Here is a 21,989-nt window from a genome sequence, read left to right as displayed (position 1 = left end):
ATGGTTGTACTGGGGGCAGCCGGCAAGTTGTCACTGTGCTTCTGGCACCAGCATAGCATGCCCACAGCTTACAGACCTGCACATCTTTGGAACGTGGGATGAAACTGCAGCCCACGTGGTTACGGGGAGAACGTGTACGGGTAGCGGTGGGAAATGGAACCCCGGATTGCTGGCGCTGCGAAGGAAGCCTTGTGCCTACTGCCGCACTACCGTGCCGAGCTGCAGGGGGAGAGGGGAGGGAACCTAAAACAGGGACCGGAAAGTGCAGATATCCTGCAAGCAGGTCAGGCAGCATCTGTGGAGAGAGTAAAACAGTCAGTGTTTTTGGGGGGGGAGGGAGTGGTCAGTGACTCTGGTCAGTCCTGGGAGGGGGGAGAGAGAGAGAGAGTGGTTAAAACCAGAGAGGTGGGGAGGGATGTGTCAATATTTCCCCACTATTAACCATCCAGTTCACCTCTGAATGGGGGAGGAATGGATTACAGGGCAGTCTGATAGGATTGCCAGCACAGATTCGATGGGTAGAAATGGCCATGCCACCAGCTCGAATGACTGGCAGCACACTCGATGGGCCAAGTGGCCTGATTCTGTTCCTCTGTCTTTTGGTCTTCTGGTTATCACCACTCTGAAAATCCATACCAGGTTTGTTACCACTGACACATGGCGTGAAATTTGTTACTTTGCAGCAGCAGTACAGTGCAAGGCATTAAAAATTATTGTAAGTAATAACACAAAATAAGTAAATAGTGGAAGAGAAACAGCGAGATAGGGTTCATGGATCATTCTGAAATCTGATTGCAGAGGAGACGAAGCTGTTGTTAAAATGTTGAGTGTGTGTCTTCGGGCTCCTGTCTCTCCTCCCTGATGGTAGCAGTGAGAAGGGGGCATGCTTTGAATGGTGACGGCTCTTAACGATTGATGCCACCTTCTTCAGGAATCGCCTTCTACCTTCAGTCCATGACCAAACCCTTGTAACAGATAGGGTCAATGCTTGAGAATTTGACCAACATGCAAAACGCTAGAGCAGGGGTTACCAATCTTTTTTATGCCATTGACCAAACCATTAACTTCAGCTCGGGAACCCCTGCGCTAGAGGAATTCAGTAGGCCATACAGCATCCACATACGGAAATAAGACGCTCAGCGTTTAGGGTCGAGTCGCTTCATTGGGACAGAAAAGACAGAAGGGAGGTAACTGGTGCAAAATGGTGAAGGGAAAGGATGAAGTGAAAGCAGGCGGTTGATTGGTGTATCCATATGTGGAAATGATGTAATAACCTTGCAGGTGATAGGTGGAGGTGACAAAGGACTGAAGAAGATGGAATCTGATAGGAGAGGACAGTGGACCATGGAATAAAGGAGGTGGGGAAGGGAACCAGATGGAGGTGATGGGTAATTGGGGGTTATTTCTCCTTTAGCCCTTTGTCACTTCCACCTATCACCTGCTAGCTTCTGACATAATTCCCACTTCTTCCCTCCCGCCTTACCTGGATCCACACATCACTTGTTGTCCCCCCCCCCCCCCAACCTTTGGAAACCGGCTATCTCCCTTCTTTCTTTCCAGTCCAAACTGGCAAGTGTTGATTTCCCTCTGTTGATGCTGCCTGACAGGCTGAGTTACTTAAGCATTTTGTGGGAGTTTCAATTTTCTCTCCCACCCCCATTGCATTTATCTGTACGCGACCTCATCTATTTCCATGACTGTCTCCGTTGCACCTGTTCCCCCAATGAGGTTTTCCTTTCCAGGAGGTCAGAGGTGACTTGCTTCTTCACAGAGCAGGGTCCCCCACCACCACTGCTGCTGCCCTCGCCCTCATCTCCTCCATTTCCCAAACAGCCGCGTGCACCCCATCTTCCTGCCACCTTAACAATACCAGAGTTCCTCTTCTCCTTACCTACCACCCCACGAGCCTCCATCATTCTCTGCAACGTCCAGCCACTCACAGAGGGGTCCTATCATATCTTTATCTTCTCCCCCCCCCCGCCCACCATCTCTCTACTCTCCGCAGGGATCGCTCCCTCCGTGATTCCCTTATCCATCCGTCCCTCCCGGCACTTAACCCTGCAAGCAACCTAAATGCTACACCTGCCCATTCACCTCCTCCCGAAACAGTCCTTCCAGGTGAGGCAACACTTCACCTGCCAATCTGCTGGGGGACGTCCATATTGTGTCCACTGCTCCCAATGAAACCTCCTCTGCATTGGTGAGACCCCTCGTAAATCGGGAGACCACTTCGTCGAGCACCTCCGCTCCACCCGCCACAAGCGGAACCTCCTGGTGTGCAAACATTTGAATTTCCGTTCCCGTTCTCCCATGGCATTCCACGGCCCCCTCTTGTACAACGATGAGGCCACCCTCAGGGTGGAGGAGCAGCAATTTATATTCACTTAGGTAGCCCCCCGTCCGTCCTGATGGCATGAATATTGATTTTCCCTTCCTCTCTCCTCTTCTTCTATCCCCCACTCTGGCCTCTTACCTATCACCTGTCCCTGAGCCCCTGCCTTCCCTTTCTCCTCTGGTTCACTCTCCCCTCCTGTCAGATTCCTTCCTCCCCAGCCCTTTCTCACCCACGTGGCTTCACCTCTCACCTTCCCCCTTGCCCCAACCTTTCTATTCCGGTGTCTCCCCCGCCCCTCCAGTGCTGAAGGAGGGTCTCGGGCTGAAACATTTGTTCATTTCTGTAGATGTTGCCTGAACTGAGTTTTGTGGGCGTTGTTCTGGATTTCCGGCATCTTCGGACTTTGCTTGCGTTTGTTAATGTTGTTGTTGTTGTTTCTACCAGGACTGCCTCAAGGCTTGCCAGGAACAGATCGAAGCTGCCCTCACGGAGAGCCTAAAGCAGTCTCAACAGCAGCAAGGCCGAACCATGTCAAAGACTGTGCACAAGCCAGACCTCACCAGCACTCCGACAGACGTAAGAGATGTCAACCTGTGACCACCTTGGGCAGCTTTGATTTCAGAAAAGAAATGCAGCTTAGCTTTTTTTAGTACGTCAATATATGCGACCAAGATTCTCTCTCTTTCTTTGATTCAATTGGGGCGGAAACATCGATGAAGACTCGAGACTTGAAGGAAGATTGTGGAAACAGAAATGTAGCATGGATAATCATCTTACGAACACTTGCATCTTGTGACTGTGCGATGTTTCTATTGAAGGGAGCTGGAATGTGATTGGTAGCAAATCTAGTTCTGAATCCAGCCACCCACTTTGTGTGATGGGTGTGTTGGAATATCGTGTTTTCCCCCCACCCCCCTCAACACCTTCCTAAGAGCGATGTAGCTGATTCATTTTTTACTGTAACCTTCCTGTTAACTATGTGCACCGTCTCGCTTTCAGCTAACTTCCAAGAGCTACTGAAAGATTATCTCCTCAAACTTTTGCAGAAATTTGCTTTACAATTTAAAAAAATAAGGATGTAAGCCTTGCAAAAAAAAAAGAATATTATAAGTACAATTAATGGGGACATTCATTTAACGAGCACATGACTGCCTTTGATCTGATTCCCTGCGTGCTTAAATCAGTATTCGTAGCTTGCTTAATGGAGGTGTTCTGGTAAGTGGGCGATTCTAATGTTAAGATGACCCAGTTAGTAGACCTCAACTGTTTTGCACAGTGGCATACGAGGATATAACTCTGTAATATATAGATTAGTTTTGCTACTTGGTTTGAAAGAGGGATGGTAAACCTCTCAAATAAGGCTGTTAAATTGTGATGTACCAATTTGTAGACATCAGTGTTGTTTTGCACAATGATATACAAGGTTCTAATTGTATATAATATTTAAGAAGGCAGTAACAAATAGTGGGAAACCAAAAGGAAAAGAACTGTAGGGGTAACCTGGAATATAAATTACTAGATTTTCAGACTGCTATGACCCCAATTTAAAAAACTATATATACACAGGTGTAATGGAGTACTGATATTCCCCGATAATAGAATGTGTGCTTTGTGCTCGTGCAGTATATTTAATGGTTTTCCCCAAGTTCCTGTCTATAAGTAAAGAAGCCTTGTATTGGAGTGCATTGGGGAAAGTCCAGTGTAGTCTTTATAATATTTGACATCCTTTCTATACTTCAGGCTTTGAACAGAAGCACAGGTATTGTAATGACTACAGTGGATTCTGTCTTGTTGGGGGTGGGGTGGCATGGGCACTTGTTTCATTGAGACTGGCACTTGTCCTGGGTTGCTTACAGGCTGTCTTCTGTAAGCCTGTGTGGAAGTGAGCAGCCGCCACTGTGCCAGGCCTGCCCGAGTAGAACGAGACAGGAGTGACCCATCACTTGTGCATGGTGACATTGCAGAGAATTCTTTGGTTGGGACAGGGCCTTGTATATCCAGTGGCTTCCCACTGGAAAGAAAGCGGGAAATGAGGAGCATAAGGCATTGCAGGATGTAGCAGGGTGTGGGTGCACGTATAGTCCAGAACTCAAAGCCAGGGTAGTCTTCAGAACAGAAGCCGCAGCCACTTTAGAACAGAGGGCAGCACGGGCTCACCATGTCTGTGCTGACCACAGTGCCAATCTATTGTAACCTGCCTGTACGTGGTCTGTGAACCTCCATTTCTTGCCTGTCCATGTGGCTGGCTTAAAAGCCTCCATAAAACATTCCTGCTGTTTCTATTCCCTGGCAGTGTGTTCCACTCCCTTTTACCACTGATCTCCCTCTCGCCTTAAACCAGTGCCTTCTAGCATTGGACAACTACAGTCAGGGGGTGGACAGTGATCCCGCCTGTCATCTCATAAACTTCCGTCCAGTCTCCCCTTGGCCACCGGTGCTCCCAATTTTGTCCAACCTCTCCATGTGGATAATACTCACCAAACCAGTCGGTGGCTGTGAGGGGAGCTTCTGAAGAGATATGAACCAGCTGGATTTAAACAACATGGAGATTGGGATGGGGGGGGGGGGTGGCAATGCAGTGCCCAAAGATTGTATAGCTGGAACAATTAAGGTGCTTGTCATTTTTGCTTTCTTGTGCTGAAATGTATTGGTCAGTTCCTTCCCAGATGAAACCCACCCCCATCCCCAACTTTTGAGTTTTGCATTGAGGGGATTCCTTCTCCAGGAACTTCTCACTTTTCATCATAATTATTGTTAATTTATAGGCCGGAGCTCCTGAGTATTAACTTCAAGCTTATCAGAAAAGCTTTGCTTTGTGTCTGCATCACAAAGCCTAATCTCCTTGGCTACTTAGAAATAAAAAGTAATTTTTGTTTTTTTTAAAAGTTTTTGTTTCAGAAGTCGTAGAAAGAAAGAACCAGTGATAAAGTCACTGGTAGAGTAGAAATTGGGCCTTCAGTTCCACAGCATGGATCCCTGACAGGAGAAAATTTGTAGATGCTGGAAATCCAGAGCAACACAGACAGAATACTGGAGGAACTCAGCAGGTCAGGCAGCATCTCAGGAGAGGAATAAACAGTCGACATTTCAGGCCGAGACCCTTCTTCAGGACTCGACTGTTTACTCTTTTCCATAGATGCTGCCTGGCCTGCTGGGTTCCTCCAGCATTTTATTTTGCGTGTGTGACGTGGACCTCTCCCTGGTATTTAACAGAACTCCTGAAGTCCTGCAAAGCCTGTGAACTGAACTTGTTTGTAGGTGCTGATCAATATCCAAGTATGGCTGTTCCGTACAACCTGGTTTGCCTTGGATTTTTAACAAAACCGTTGACTCTTTCCACAACTGTCCTGAGAATTCCTTACAGTTCTGTTTTATGAAAGGTCTTCTCATGATCTGCTGTTTCCTCTCTACTAGTGATTCAGAACGAGTGATCTCTATATGCTAAGGGAACATAAGAGGACAGGAACAGAACCATTAGGTTACAGGTTCCATTAAAACAAATATCAAGTCTCCAAACAACATTAGAGCAAAATTCCTGGTGAATCTCTTCCGCACCTTTGTCATGGACAGGAGTCTATTTTAAAACAAGTCTGTAATATTTGACCCCTGATCAGAACTTGGGTGCAGTTTTTGTTTTTAATCTTCTAGACCAGGGGTTCCCAATGTTTTACAGGCCATGAACCTCTTACCAGTGACCAAGGGGTCTGTGGACAGCGGGTTGGGAGCCCCTGCTCTCTATACAGTGATTGGTATTTTAAAATACACTTGTTCTTAGATGGATTTAATTCAGAGTAACACACACACACACACACACACACAATGGTGGAGGAACTCAGCAGATCAGGCAGCATCTATGGAGAGGAATAAACAGTTCACATCTCAAGCTGAGGCCCTGCTCAAACATTGACTGTTCACTCCTCTCCAAAGATGCTGCCTGACCCGCTAAGTTCCTCCAGCATTTTGTGCGTGTTGCTCTGGATTTCCAGTATTTGCAGAATCTATTACGTTTTGGATTTTAACTGAAGCCTTCTTCGCCATCTGTTTTTATTTAAGATGCCTCTGTGGATAAGGTTTGAGTGCTTCTTACTAGCTTCAGAAGAAGTTTATAGGTAGCACTAAACACTGGTGTGAATGTTGGGCCCAGTACTTAGTAATTTTCACTTGCAGTTCCTTTGAATTTTGCATTGACTGGAAACTGATTTTCCTTGTTCCGTTCCCCACCCGTTTTCCAGAAATATTTCCTGCACTGAGCATGGAACGTCAGATTTCTTCATGAGTGAATGAAAGCGGGCAATAATGTGTACATTGTTTTTACTTTCCTAGCACTGCATTAATAATTGATTATTACTCTTACCTAGTAACAGAGACTTGCTTGACTGTTGCAAGGTACTGCAGGAATTTCCGAACAAGGCATATGCAGGGATTAGCTTTTGAGGAAGAAGGCTGCTGAGATTTTGCGATGCAAATTGCAACTCATGGGATTGTAAGAAAATTGGTTTGTAACAAGAAATAATACTTAGCGATATAAACCAGGTGGGAACTTACAGGTGCTAAATGTGACAGTAGACGTTTTGTTTCATTTATTGTAAAAGAATTAATAATTCTAAACTTAATCTGATAAACCAGCTTGTCATTCAGTGCACAGAGAGTGGTGTGACCTGGTATCCCTTCAGAGTGGTACCACAGTGCTTTGAGTAACTTGGCTTTTTTTTTTGATCCCGCACTCTATGCAGGGAGTTAGTTTTGGTCCTTAAATAGTTTTTGACTTGCGTTGTACTACGGTCACCATTAAGAAATTAATTTTATTTTAAAGTGCGTTGTTTCTCCCACTGGTGAAACCTTTGAAGGGGCATTTGATTCTTCAGTGGAGCACAGTACTAGCAGGGATAACAAGCCTGTTCTTTCCAATGTGATGCATTGCAAACAGCGTCATAGATTCCTGTTACACATGTGTACACATTTACTTTATACTTTAACCCACAGCGCTGAATTAGCAGACACTTCAGCTGAAACTACTGTATGGTTCAGAACTTCATGTTGAAAATACTGCAGATTTAATCCTTGGTACTGTTGAGGCACTAAGCTCTTTTCATCCATTGAGTCTTCCAGTGTCAACAAAGCAGCAGGCAGGGGGTTCATCTCCTGAGGACGTGCTGTTGAGAATGGACCTTTGCGCCAGCCAACGGGATTGCCCTACTGACGGGGATTGACAGAGCAAACATTTCCGTGTAGTGACACAGAATTCTTCCGCAGACAGCAAAAAGTATGTTCTCCCCGTTACCAAAGTTCTCTTAGATGCTGAAATCTAATCCGCAAGCACTACTTCCACTGGCAGCTCGTTCTGCACGCTCACCACCCTCTTGGGTCAAGATGTTTCCCCTTAAGTATTTCACCTTTCACCCTTAACCTAAGAGCTCCAGGTCTAATCTCACCCAACTTTAGTGGAACAAGCCTGCTTGCATTTATCATGTCTGTAATCCCTGCACATTGTCCTGTATGGCATGTACATAATAAGTTTTTTTAAAAATCCTGGAGAGAAGGTCAAGAAAATGATGGAAGATCTCCATATCTTCTCCGGTGAGGCTCTCTTAATCTCTAAGCCAAAGGTACAGAACCTTCAGAGGGAAGCAGTTAATATATTAGTTGCATCACACGGTGTGAATGAACAATTCTTCTCTATTTCCTGGGGACAATCTGGCGGCTCCACAAGTCAAAAAATAAAAAACCCTTTCCATTTCTCCTTATCACAGTGCTTTTAGTAAGTTTTATCTGCTGATGTGCTCATAACAATATCATTTTTCATAAAAGACTTGCTTTCAAGAAAAGTGGAGTCTCATTTTTTAAGAAAATGGCTATAAATGGTACATAAATTAGTCAGCCAGTGTGAACTCTGGTTCATGAGGTTGATGCCTGTATTGAACTTTGTTGCTGTTATTGCGTATGGTAAAGGAATAGTTTTTTGTTGTTTTTTTTCTGCTGCTAAAAGGGGCCAATGTTTTACATTCTATTTTCCTTGAATTGTTTATTGGAAGTTGCTGCTATTTTTATTTTCATAGGTAGGTTTGCGCATGGAATGCATCTGGTTAACTATTAAGGGCAAGGCTTTCAACTTGAGTTGGCCATGGTAGTGGGCAGTCTTTCATCTAACTCCCCAGGTTCCCATCCTGGGGTTCATGGACTCAGTGAATCGTGGGGGTCCACAGCGTAAAAAAAAACCTGGTCTAACCTGTTGGAAAACCCTCAGATATTGAATATTGCAGTGGACTTCCACTGAGAGGAGAGGGGAAACAACTTTGGCCTGAAATAATCCTGGGTACAAACTATTAAAAGCACTCATATTTACATATGATAATGAGTACCGAGTACTAAACACAGCATGACCCTCACATCCAGACACCACTCTGGAACATGTTCAATGAATTTTGTCTCAGTCTTAGTTTTGATGAAAAGAAATATAATGTTTTTGCTGCTTATGTTTGTTATAAATAAAACGGGGCTTAGAATTTATGACAACGTTGATGTACTCCAATCCCTCTGTAAATTTAACTTTGCTCTGCTTTATTTCTGTGTGTAGCTACTTCACGTACAAGTCTCAGGTAATTATACACTTACACGCCATTTCTGCTTTGGGTTTTAAGATCACCTTTAGTGTCCAGTTTGTAGTTCTTGAGGTGAAGTTTGATGTAAGTGCTGTCGATGGGCAATAAATCACCTGACTTTGCCCCAGGTGCAAGTTGACTGTCTTCAGTATCTGTCTGTTTTGCCTTTTGGTGTTTTACTAAGCATTAAACGTTTTGGAGTTCAGACTATGAGGTATCCTGAACCTCAACACAAAATTTGTTCCCTATGCTTTTCTGTTGAAACGTTACAAATCTTTGCGGACACACAAATAGCTGGAGTAACTCACTGGGTCAGGCAGCATCCTGGGAAGAAGGGGAGATGAGATCTTGTCCAGTCCAGATTTGAGGATCTTGGCCCAAAACGTCGACTGTTCGTTTCCCTCCACAGAGGCCGCCCAACCCGTGAGTTCCTCCAGCGTCATGCATGTGTTAGTCCAGGTTCCCAGCATCTGCAGTCTGGTGTCAGAATTTCTGCAGAAATTTAATAGGTGTGGCTCTGGGCGTGTAAAAGTCAGGGCAGGGTGTGATGAGTAGCTTAAAAGTGGGCCTGACGTGACACACTTCACCAGTGCCCAGATTGTTCTCAGCACTCCAGTTACATGTTTAACTTTAATCATCCAGTCTTTTCACTGTTCTGTCCATAAGCCAAGAGATTTGGTTTATTGGCAGTGTGGTCAGACTTAATTTCTGAAGCCCATAACTTTGATTTTCGAGCTGAGCGTTTTTTTAAAAACTCCACTACGTAATGCTATGTGGGAAAATGCAGCATTTACTGGTGACCTGGGTGTGCGTTACACAGATAAAGATGTAGTTTGCACACCCTTGACAGAAACACACCAGCCGTTTCAGAACTTAGCCATGTAGACCTGGATCTTCAAAGACCCATAATCAGTTATTCAGAGGTGGGGGGTGGGGGGGAAGGGTTGGAAGAAATCTTGATAATATAGTGAGTGTCCCTGCCCAGTTGCTGCTCTCGTGTGTTATTATACGGTGAGATCTCTTCCCACATTAAAAACACGCTGTCAGCACTTGTAGCTGAGCCTTAGACACAGCAAATTGCAAATGATAGACCAGGGAATGGCTGACAACAGAAAAACCAGTTCTCAGATTAGCTCCACCAAGACTAACTGAAGCAAAATAGGATGTATTGTAAGGTTGGTGTTACCAGTCCAGGTTAACTTACAAAAGCAATGAAAGTAAGTGATATATATTCTGGTTGTTTTATGAAGTACTAAATTGAATTATTGTAATGAATTTTAAATAAACATTTACTTTATTTCATTTTCATGAAGAGGGCTTCTTTACCTGCAATTCGTACATGGTTTTATTGTATTTTTAATAACAACACTGTCAGTCAGTGCGGTGTGGAGGCATCTGACTACAAATAACTGCACAGCCAAGGCAACTGTTAAACTAAAACAAACTGCAGCATCTTCTCCCAGCAAAAGCAGGATTATTTCTTTTCGGAAAAGTGCGGGATATTTTATGCACAGGGTTATGAAGAAGTCTGTGGTTCATGGGAGTTTGGCCATCTAATAGATTGATAACCCTCTCTGTTGCATACAAAAAACTACGGCCATGTTCTGATATCAACACACTTCTAAGGCGTCCATTAAGGGTGTAACAGGAAGTTTTGAGCCTTGACAATGACTCTGATTCTTTGTCAAAAGACTGCTGCCAACTATAAAAAAGTAACTTTCATTTTCCACTTCTTGTAAAACATCCTTGCTTATCTTTTTCAAGAAACCACGTGTTCCTGTTGTAGCAGTAAAGAAACACAGGGGGTCTTAAGGTGTATTCGGAGGTAACTGCAGATTTTATGCTTTGTAAATCAGTAGGTAGAATTCCATTCCTTTATTGGTGCACGGAGGTGGTTGTCTCACCTGTGCGTCAGTTCCACCCACAGAGTTCTCAGGCTGCAGTGTTGCCAAGAGGCATTACACTTCCTGCAGAGTGTGGGGCCCAGGGTTTTATCAGTGCCCTCCTATCCATTGCTCTCAATCATTCCTCTGCCCACTGTTTCTGGTACTGAGTCATTGAAATGTCAACTTGCCAATTACCAGCTCTGACTGGAGACTACCCATCAGCAGGAAAGGTGCCAGGAGTGTTTCCAGTTATATAGCAGAATTAATTAGAATAAATAACTTAATGCTGGAAATACTCAGTAGGTCGGGCAATGTCTGTGTGGAGAGAGAGAGAGCTAATTTCAGATTTGGTAACTTCGCCATGAAATTTTAACTGACCTGACAATCTCCAGTTGTCTAAATTTTTTTTTATTTGGATTTTCTGTATTCAGTTTTGCTTTTCAGCTAATATGAGAATCTTCTCGTATTGGCTCGTAGAAACAATCTTCTTAAAATATAGATAGATATACTTTATTAATCCCGAGGGAAATTTGGTTTCGTTACATTCACACCAACCAAGAATAGAGCATAAATATAGCAATACAAAAGAACCCCAACAATCAAACACCAAAATGCAAACTATGCCAGATGGAAACCAGTCTATTGGCTCAGGGTGTCTGACCCTCCACAGGAGGAGCTGCACGTTCGATGGCCACAGGCAGGAACAACCTCCCGTGCCGCCAAGTGTTGTATCACGGTGGAATGTGGCCGAAGTCCCACAATAAAAAGTTCAATATCCAGTCTGCAAACACGTTCCTCGATCATAATATACCCATTCATTGTCAGCCAGAACAGTAAGCACCCAACTCCTTTACGCTTAACGTTCTCAGTGCACTTCCGGTCAGCCGGAACGGTATTACCCACCGAACTCCTCTTCTCCAAAAGTCTCTGTTGTCTCGACCCGGTCCCCTTTCCTCGGCTTTGTGAAATGGGGGGGAAAAGTGTTAGGATGTTAGCAGACTCTGCTGAAAATAAAGATTTTGGTACAGAGGAATTGTGGAAAAAAAATAACTTTGGAGGGCTCAAATTACTGCATTGCTTTTATTAAAGGCCATTTTAATCCAAGTACTGATAAAAGTGGTTAAGGCATTGGACTAGCGATCTGAAGGTCATGGGTTGGAGCTTCGGCTGGGACAGCGTGTGTGTCCTTGAGCAAGGCACTTAACCACACACTGCTCCAGTCCACCCAGCTGAGAATGCGTACTGGCAAAATGCTGAGGGTTAACCTCTTGATAGACTGGCATCCTATCCGGGGGGGAGTCTCGTACTCTCAGTCGCTTCATGCCACAGAAACTGATATAAGCACCAGCCTGATGAGCCTATAAGGCTCGGGACAGACTTTAACTTAACTCTAACTAACTGATAAAATAATTGCCACAGCATCTCAACGGCTTGTTATGATGCGGAAGTCCTGGGGCACGACAGTGTAGTGGTTAGCTCAACGCTTTGCGGTACAGGCAACCCAGGTTCAACTCCCACCGCTGCCTGTAAGGAATTTGTACGTTCTCCCCGTGACCGCGTGGGTTTCCTCTGGGTGCTCTGGTTTGCTCCCACAGTCCAAAGACCTACCGGTTGGTCATTGTAAATTGTCCCGTGATTAGGCTGGGATTGAATCAGGGGATTGTTGGGTGGCGAGGCTTAAAAGGCCGGTAGCGCCTGCTCCACTCTATACCCCAATAAATGAAGTGCGAAGCTTAATTGAATTTGAATAGGTGGCCCTATTGTAATCTAAGTTTGCAGTGGTGGCCACTGGGCGAGACGGGGGAAAGGGAGGACGTGTTGGGCAGTCGTATCTCGCCACACCAGCTCTGACGAGCTTTGCTCAATGGGTTTTAATATCTTATCTGCCACTCCATTTAATCTCCTCTCAACCTGCCACAAAAGAACCCTGTTAGCTGATTATAAAGAGAGCAATTTTGGTGCTGATGATAAAGAATTTTAAGATGGACTACTACTGTGTTTGCCTTTTCGTCTGAGGAGCTACTTCACGGTGAGGGCTGCCACGGTTTGCTATTACAACTCAGGGCTTTCCGGAGTTCGATCCCAGCAACGTTTGTACGTTCCCTCCGAGTGACAGCAGGGGTTTCCTCTGGGTGCTCCAGTTCACCCCCACCCGCCCCCCAACAGTCCAAAAATGTACCGGTCAGTCGGTCACTGTAAATTGTCCTGCGAATAGGCTGGTGTTAAATAGGTGGATTGCTGGGCCCAGAAGGGCCTGTTCTGCATTGTATCTGTAGATAAATTACTAAATAAATAAACATATAAGGGTAAGCCAAGGGACTTGACTGTTCCAGAGGTTGTTAATTAGAAAATGTTCTGTGATCTGAAGTAGGGCTGAAGGGTTAACAATCCATTGACAGTCTTGACAAGATTGTGGACCTGAGGACCCAGGCTTCCTCCTTCATAGAAACCTACAGCACATTACAGGCCCTTTGGCCTACAATGTTTTGCCGACCATGTAACCTACTGTGGAAACTGCTTAGAATTTCCCTACCGCATAGCCCTCTATTTTTCTAAACTCCATGTACCTATCTAAGAGTCTCTTAAATGACCCTATTGTTTCCACCTCCACCACCGTCGCTGGCAGTACATTCCAGACACCCACCCTCTCTGCCCCTAGCTAACGATGCCTCCACCACTACAGACACACACTCACACTCCCCCACCCCCCACCCATCACTCTGGACTCTAGGCCACTGTGTACCCGTGGTATTGGCACAAAAACTTAAAAAGATTTACAAGTAGCAACCATCCCAGAATATGGTCAGGATCTCTGTGCCTGATTGGCGAATCTGCTCCGTAATGTACACAAAATGCTGGAGGAACTCAGCGGATCAGGCAGCATCTGTGGAGAGGAATGAAGAGTGGAAGTTTCCAGCGGTTCCATCAGGACCCCAGCCCCAGCCCTGCCTGACCTGCTGAGTTCCTCCAGCATTTTGTGTGCGCTACGCTGGATTTCCGGTGTCTGCAGAATCTCTAGATTAAGCTGTTTAAAGAGAAAAGTACAGACTACAAACTCTGTATTACACAGGCAGCTGATGGTCATTAAAACTGATGAGCCTCTAAGCAGTGAGAGGACACATTGCCCTACAATATCAGTTCGTTTTCAGCATGAGTAGGGAAATCCTCAATGCATTCCTCTGCAGTCGGATTCCTATTGGACAGCTGGATTTGGATCCTCGTTAGATTGACATTGTGATTTTAAACCTTCTGTACAGTTAGTTGCCATGGAAGTGTTTTTACACATCACCTTTTGTCTTAAGGAACAGAAATTATATTGATATTTGTTTAATAAGTACTATTATTCTAATGGAGATTTTAAACTGCGCTGCAGTTTTCCTTTGCAACTCTGGGCTGTGTACACATTTTTTTTTTGCCCAAAAGCTGGAAATGTTGGTGTCACCGAACAGGGACTTCAGGAGTTGATTTTCCCCCCTCCCTCCCACCTTTAACTAGTGGGTCGCAGGATATCACTGAAGTGCCAAACACAAGCTGAAGTTCCTTCCCCACTTCCTCCCCGTCCCTCTTGCCTCTCCAACGCTGCGTTAACCCAAAGCAGTAGGAAGTCGGGATACAGGGCTAGCCATGCAATTATATGCAGTGGAATAGAGAGAGCCTCGAGAGTTGAGACCTGTCTCACTCAGGCAGAGAGATGTTACGCACCATTTCAATGTTGTTTTTAAGGCTCTTATTTTCGACATGATTTAGTACCTGTTGAAGAAGTGGTTTTTTTTGTCCATTGTGCTTGGGAATAATTATAAGCATCAAATTCTAACCAGGTAAGACCGGTGAAACAAGAGGAAAGGCAAGTTGTTAAATTGTTGTATAAATTGAAGTTCAAGTTTATTGTCATCCAAGTATACACCTGTACAGCCAAAGAAACAGTGTTTCTCCAGGGCCAAGGTGCAAAACGCAGCACGTATAGAACACAGCGTTTGGAGTTATGATCACCGTTTGTTGGACTTGGAGAGGCTGCCATCTTACTGAAGCCTCTTTTTTAAAATAAATAAGGCCTGGCCGTCGGGGAACTTGAACCAGCTGGAAACACTTCGAGCTGACACACCAACTGCTACGCCAACGTTGCTCTGGGCTTATTCTGGGATAAAGGGAGAAGAGAATGATGGAGGCCTTTCAGAACGGGATCCAAGCATCAAAAAATTGCTACATCAGCAAAGGATATACAGCAGTTCCATTCAAATACAATCCAGGTAGTCCCAGACCTAATCAGTTCCCCTCTACCACCACTCTGCTCCGTCTAGTGGAATTAGTCCTTACTCTTAATAATTTCTCCTTTGGCTCCTCCCACTTCCTCCAAACTAAAGGTGTAGCTATGGGCACCCGTATGGGTCCTAGCTATGCCTGCCTTTTTGTTGGGTTTGTGGAACAATCTATGTTCCGTGCCTATTCTGGTATCTGTCCCCCACTTTTCCTTCGCTACATCGACGACTGCATTGGCGCTGCTTCCTGCACGCATGCAGAGCTCGTTGACTTTATTAACTTTGCCTCCAACTTTCATCCTGCCCCCAAGTTTACCTGGTCCATTTCCGACACCTCCCTCCCCTTTCTAGATCTTTCTGTCTCTGTCTCTGGAGACAGCTTATCCACTGATGTCTACTATAAGCCTACTGACTCTCACAGCTATCTGGACTATTCCTCTTCTCACCCTGTCTCTTGCAAAAACGCCATCCCCTTCTCGCAATTCCTCTGTCTCCGCCGCATCTGCTCTCAGGATGAGGCTTTTCATTCTAGGACGAGGGAGATGTCTTCCTTTTTTAAAGAAAGGGGCTTCCCTTCCTCCACTATCAACTCTGCTCTTAAACGCATCTCCCCCATTTCACGTACATCTGCTCTCACTCCATCCTCCCGCCACCCCACTAGGAATAGGGTTCCCCTAGTCCTCACCTACCACCCCACCAGCCTCCGGGTCCAACATATTATTCTCCGTAACTTCCGCCACCTCCGACGGGATCCCACCACTAAGCACATCTTTCCCTCCCCCCCCTCTGCATTCCGCAGGGATCGCTCCCTACACAACTCCCTTGTCCATTCGTCCCCCCCATCCCTCCCCACTGATCTCCCTGCTGGCACTTATCCGTGTAAGCGGAACAAGTGCTACACATGTCCTTACACTTCCTCCCTTACCACCATTCAGGGCCCCAAACAGTCCTTCCAAGTGAGGCAACACTTCACCTGTGAGTCGACTGGGGTGATATACTGCGTCCGGTGCTCCAGATGTGGCCTTTTATATATTGGCGAGACCCGATGCGGACTGGGAGACCGCTTTGCTGAACATCTACGCTCTGTCCGCCAGAGAAAGCAGGATCTCCCAGTGGCCACACATTTTAATTCCACATCCCATTCCCATTCTGACATGTCTATCCACAGCCTCCTCTACTGTAAAGATGAAGCCACACTCAGGTTGGAGGAACAACACCTTATATTCCGTCTGGATAACCTCCAACCTGATGGCATGAACATCGACTTCTCTAACCTCCGCTAAGGCCCCACCTCCCCCTCGTACCCCATCTGTTACTTATTTTTATGCACACATTCTTTCTCTCTCTTTCTCCCTCTGTCCCTCTGAATATACCTCTTGCCCATCCTCTGGGTCCTCCCCTCCGTCTTTCTTCCCGGACCTCCTGTCCCATGATCCTCTCGTATCCCTTTTTGCCTATCACCTGTCCAGCTCTTGGCTCCATCCCTCCCCCTCCTGTCTTCTCCTATCATTTTGGACCTCCCCCTCCCCCTCCAACTTTCAAATCCCTTACTCACTCTTCCTTCAGTTAGTCCTGACGAAGGGTCTCGGCCTGAAACGTCGACTGCACCTCTTCCTACAGATGCTGCCTGGCCTGCTGCGTTCACCAGCAACTTTGATGTGTGTTCCAGGTAGTCCCACTTCCCTTTCAGATATTTACCCAGCTCTCCTTTGAATGTTGCTGGTATATATAAGATGATAAGAGGCATTGATACAGTGGACAGTCAGTGACCTTTCCCCAGGGTGGAAATGGCTAATAAGATGGTATCATTGTGGCTGGATTGTCGGCATCTGTACCATCAACTTGCGTGATATGTCGCTCGGTGTCTTGGACTACGTGTGTAGTTTTTTTTGCTCACTACGTTGAATGTGCTTGTGTATGTTTTGCACCTTGGCCCCAGGGGAACACTGTTTTGTTCCACTGTGTGGATGGCTGATCATTAAATTTGATTTGATTTCATTTGAATTTTAAGGTGATTGGAAGAAAGTGTAGAGCAGATGTCAGAGTTTTTTTTTACACAGAGTGCGGTGCATGGAACGCACTGCCAGAAATGGTGGTAGAGTCAGAAACATTAGGGACATTTAAGGAACATTTAGATAGGCATGCTATGTTGGCAGCAGGATGTGTGGCAACACCTGCCAGAGCGTGTGACGCCCCACCTGAGCTCCATCTTCCTACAATGTATCCCTCAGTCTCTTGAATATCTTAGGTTCCCACCGATCTCTGAAAGTAATAACGTGACATTAAAATAAAATATAATAAGGTTTTATTTAATAATCCACAGAACTGAAGGTGCTTTATTTCAATAAGGTGAGGGAATCGCAATTTAAAGAAAACTAGCAGGCACCTGCATTGTTTACAACAGGAATTCTGCAGATGCTGGAAATTCAAGCAACACACATCAAAGTTGCTGGTGAACGCAGCAGGCCAGGCAGCATCTCTAGGAAGAGGTACATTCGACGTTTCGGGCCGAGACCCTTCGTCAGGACTAACCGAAAGAAGAGCAAGTAAGAGATTTAAAAGTGGGAGGGGGAGGGGGAGATCCGAAATGATAGGAGAAGACAGGAGGGGGAGGGATGGAGCCAAGAGCTGGACAGGTGATTGGCAAAAGGGATATGAGAGGATCATGGGACAGGAGGCCCAGGGAGAAGGAAAAGGGGGAGGGGGGGAAAAAGCCCAGAGGATGGGCAAGGGGTATAGTGAGAGGGACAGAGGGAGAAAAAGGAGAGAGAGAGAAAGTAAGTGTGTATAAAAATAAATAACGGATGGGGTACGAGGGGGAGGTGGGGCATTAGCGGAAGTTAGAGAAATCGATGTTCATGCCATCATTGTTCATTGTTTATCTCGGCCTCACGAGCTTCAAGCTCTTTCACCAGCACCCTGCAGATTAAAAGGACGAAAATCAATAAAACCCTACTGCAAGTAATGAAAAATAGCCTAGCAACCATAGCCTGACCTCCAGGAAGACCACAACCTTGTCGCCATTTGTAGGCTTGTGTGCCTCAATGACTCAGAGAGCAATGCTGGCTGGAGTCAGGGCTTTATGCTTTGGCTCTTGGTAGGGTCACTCATGCCGGACAGGTCAAAGGGTAGAGGCCAGACTGAGAGTGGTCCACTGGTCCTCCAGGTTCTGGGGTTCAGCTCAACCCTGACTGGTCAAACAAAATTGTTACGGAGGCAGCAATGAAGAATTTATATCTGTGTGCAACGGTATGGACAGTGATGGAAGACTTTCACTGCTGCGCTAAACGGCAGTGACACAATGGGCAGTGAGTGAGCAAAAACCTCCTACACCTGAGTGCGACGGTATTCCTGAGGTTCCAGCCGGGAGCTGCGTGGCTGACAGCAGTGAAAACCAAGGAAGCTGCTGGCATGATAGAGGAAAACCTGAGCACTGCCAGACATGGAGGACCCTCACAGCTGCTGTAAATGCCAATGGCATAATGGACAGCTAAGAACCATAGTCTGAGTGACACAAGGCACTGGTAAATATGGGCTTTCAGATCATCTGTTAAATGCTCACTATAATCAAAACAGGCCTCTATTGAAGAGAGTAAAACTCCTTGGCACTGCATTCAGCCATAATCTTTGCTCCTCCACCTTGATACTTGTCCCACAATGTTGGAGAGCTTTAGGCCCATTGAGCCCCTGCTAGCTCATAGAGCAATCCCACCAATACTACACTCCCATTTGAATGGATCTCTTATACCCGAAACACGAACTTCTCATCTCTCAATCTACCCTTCCGAGGGTTCCGAGGGACATTATGTCAGCCATGACTGAACAGCGGAGCAGACTTGATGGGCCAAGTAGCCTGTTTCTGCCCCTCTGGCTTGTGTCTGTGGGTGGGATAAACAGTCGACGTTTTGAGACGAGACCCTTCCTCGGCTGTTTATTCTCATCCATACTTGCTGCCTGACCTCTGAGTTCCTCCAGCACATTGTGGGTGTTGTCTTAGGGTCTTATTACCTACTCAACTTCAACCATTTCAATTATAGTCAGGTAAATTTACAGAATAAAGGCAGATTTATCCTTGTGCGTCAAATGTACGCTGTAGGTACCGCGTACCCTACACCATAGGGTGATGTGCACCTCCCCTGGGGCAGCAGACACCAACAGAATCAACAAACTCATTGGTAAGGCCAGTGATGTTGTGGGGATGGAACTGGACTCTCTGACGGTGGTGTCTGAAAAGAGGATGCTGTCCAAGTTGCATGCCATCATGGACAATGTCTCCCATCCACTACATAATGTACTGGTTGGGCACAGGAGTACATTCAGCCATAGACTCATTCCTCCGAGATGCAGCACAGAGCGTCATAGGAAGTCATTCCTGCCCGTGGCCATCAAACTTTACAACTCCTCCCTTAGAGGGTCAGACACCCTGAGCCAATAGGCTGGTCCTGGACTTACTTCCTGGCATAATTTACATATTAGTATTTAACTATTTATGGTTTTATTACTATTTATGGTTTTATTACTATTTATTATTTATGGTGCAACTGTAGCAAAAACCAATTTCCCCCGGGATCAATAAAGTATGACTATGACTAAATGTAACTCACGCATCGCGGCGACGCAGACTGCAATAACTATGATTGGTCCGCTCGGTAGCATCGCATTTCCTCCTACGCATTTCCGGTTGCTTTTCTTCGCCATGTCTGTACACTGATGCGAAATAAACGGTTGGAGACGATGAACCAAATCATCAAGTCTACCTGCCGACATTGGAAAATATTTGAAATGCATTTCCTCGTCCCTGTCTCTCACGAAGAAACTCAACACAGTGGCATAGAAACCCCACCGCCGACTAGCGTTTTGGCGGTGAATTGCAGAGCGACGCAGACACAACCACGCAAGCTCGCTACGGCGTAGAGCTACGCAAAAGTATAAATCAGCCTTTACATTTACAACAGTCATATATCCCAACTAGCAGAGACCACTTGACTGTTCAATACTGGTGAATGAATATTCACCAGAAATATATACTCCTTTTGTTGGTGAATACACAATGAAGCAGAACGCCAACAGACAAAACAGGTGTGTCCTGAACTGTCACTTAGTGCTGTAGTCAGGATACACATTGAACAATGTGCCAATAGCATCTACTGTCTTCCTCTATGTAGTTTCAATGGGACAAGATCAGAATTGATTGGTTTCAATAACCACAAAGTATCAGTTGGAAATTAAATTGTTTCATTTCCTGAAGACTGGTTCTCATTTTTGTTATCCATAATGTCGTAACTGCAGAATTATTCCTAACAATCCAAAGCACTGACCACCCCTCCTCCTCCAGATGCTGCTCGACACGCAGCGTTCCTCCGGCGGCTTCACAAACGCAAGAAGGTCTGCAGACGCTGGAAATCCAAAGCAACTCTCAAAAAATGCCAGAGGAGCTCAGCAGGTCCAGGCAGCGTCAATGGAAAGGAGTAAACAGTCAACGTTTCGGGTCGAAAACCTTCATCAGGACTGCTGATGACCCTCTGTTCATTGTTACCATCCAGGAGGTCCAGAAGCCCGAAGAACACAGTCAACAATTCAGGAAGGCTTCTTCCCCTCTGCCATCGATTTCTGAAGGGACATGGAACCCATGAGCACAGCCTCACTACTTTTTCCCCCTCTTTGTACTATTTAATTTAACTTTTAAATATATATATAAAGTTACTGTAATTTACAGTAATTGCATTGCAATGTACTGCTGCCACATAACAACAAGTTTCACGACATATGCCAGTGACAGATAATCTGATTCTGATGAAGGAGTGGTGATTGGGTCAGCTTGCCGGGAAGCTGCAGATCAACCTGTGAAGATTAAAGATTAGATTTATTTGTCACATATACATTGAAACATACAGTGAAATGAGGCATTGGTGTCAATGACCAACACAGTCCAATGCGCTGGGGGGGCGGGGTGAGGCCTCCAAGTGTCACCATGCTTCCGATGCCAATATATCAGTCTCGTGGTGGCGCTGTGCCGCTTTATAGTATGGGTGACCTGGGTTCACTTCCCACCGCTGCCTGTGCAGAGTTTGTACGTTCTTCCCGTGACCGCGTGGGTTTGCTCCGGTTTCCCCCCGCAGTCCAAAGACATGCCAGTTGCTAAGTTAATTGGTCATTGTAAATTGCCCTGTGATTAGTCTAGCGTTAAATCAGGGGTTGCGGACCAGCGCGGCTTGAAGGTCCGGAAAGGCCCATTCCGCGCTGTATCTCAAAAAACGAATCAATAATGAAATAAATATGTGGGCACGTGGCCAAGTGGTTAAGGCATTGGACTAGTGACCTGAAGGTCGTGAGTTCGAGCCCCAGCCGAGGGAACGTGTTGTATCCTTGAACAAGGCATTTAATCACACATTGCTCTGCGACGACACCGGTGCCAAGCTGTATGGGTCCTAATGCCCTTCGCTTGGACAACATTGGTGTTGTGGAGAGGGGAGACTTGCAGCATGGGCAACTGCTGGTCTTCCATACAACCTTGCCCAGGCCTGCGCCCTGGAGAGTGAAGACTTTCCAGGCGCAGATCCACGGTCTCGCAAGACTAATGGATGCCTTTAATTTTAATGAAATAAATAGATATGCCCACAGCTTATTAACCATAACCTGTACATCTCCGGAATGTGGGAAGAAACCAGAGCACCCAGAGGAAACCCACGCGGTTGCACGGAGAACGTACAAGCTCCTTACAGATGGCGGTCGAAATCGAACACCAATCACTGGCGCTGTAGATCGTCACACTGACCGCTACGCTACACTGCTGTACCACCTTGTAACCTGTATAAACAGAAGCCATTAACTAGACGTGATCACCGAGGTGGGTTGTGTCTGGAGTGAGAATTTGACCTCATTTCAGGATCAGAGGTGAAGGTCAGTAAATCTA

At 45.8% G+C, this 21,989-nt stretch overlaps 1 protein-coding gene across 18 annotated transcripts in view; it reads left to right on the top strand.

The window, feature by feature from the left end:
* ccnd3 (cyclin D3) overlaps window positions 1-10,242 on the top strand; it is a 425,735-nt gene extending 415,493 nt beyond the window's left edge. For all 18 annotated transcript variants that reach the window (XM_072278907.1, XM_072278911.1, XM_072278908.1 and 15 more), the window contains one exon: window positions 2,780-10,242. In XM_072278907.1, coding sequence (XP_072135008.1) covers window positions 2,780-2,932 — 153 coding nt within the window. In that variant the 3' untranslated portion in view covers window positions 2,933-10,242. The remainder of the gene's footprint in view (window positions 1-2,779) is intronic.
* Window positions 10,243-21,989: the final 11,747 nt, after the last annotated feature.

The sequence above is a fragment of the Mobula birostris genome, chromosome 14, assembly GCF_030028105.1.
Source record: "Mobula birostris isolate sMobBir1 chromosome 14, sMobBir1.hap1, whole genome shotgun sequence".
Taxonomy (NCBI): Eukaryota; Metazoa; Chordata; class Chondrichthyes; order Myliobatiformes; family Myliobatidae; genus Mobula; species Mobula birostris.
This window is presented reverse-complemented; position numbering and strand designations above follow the sequence as displayed.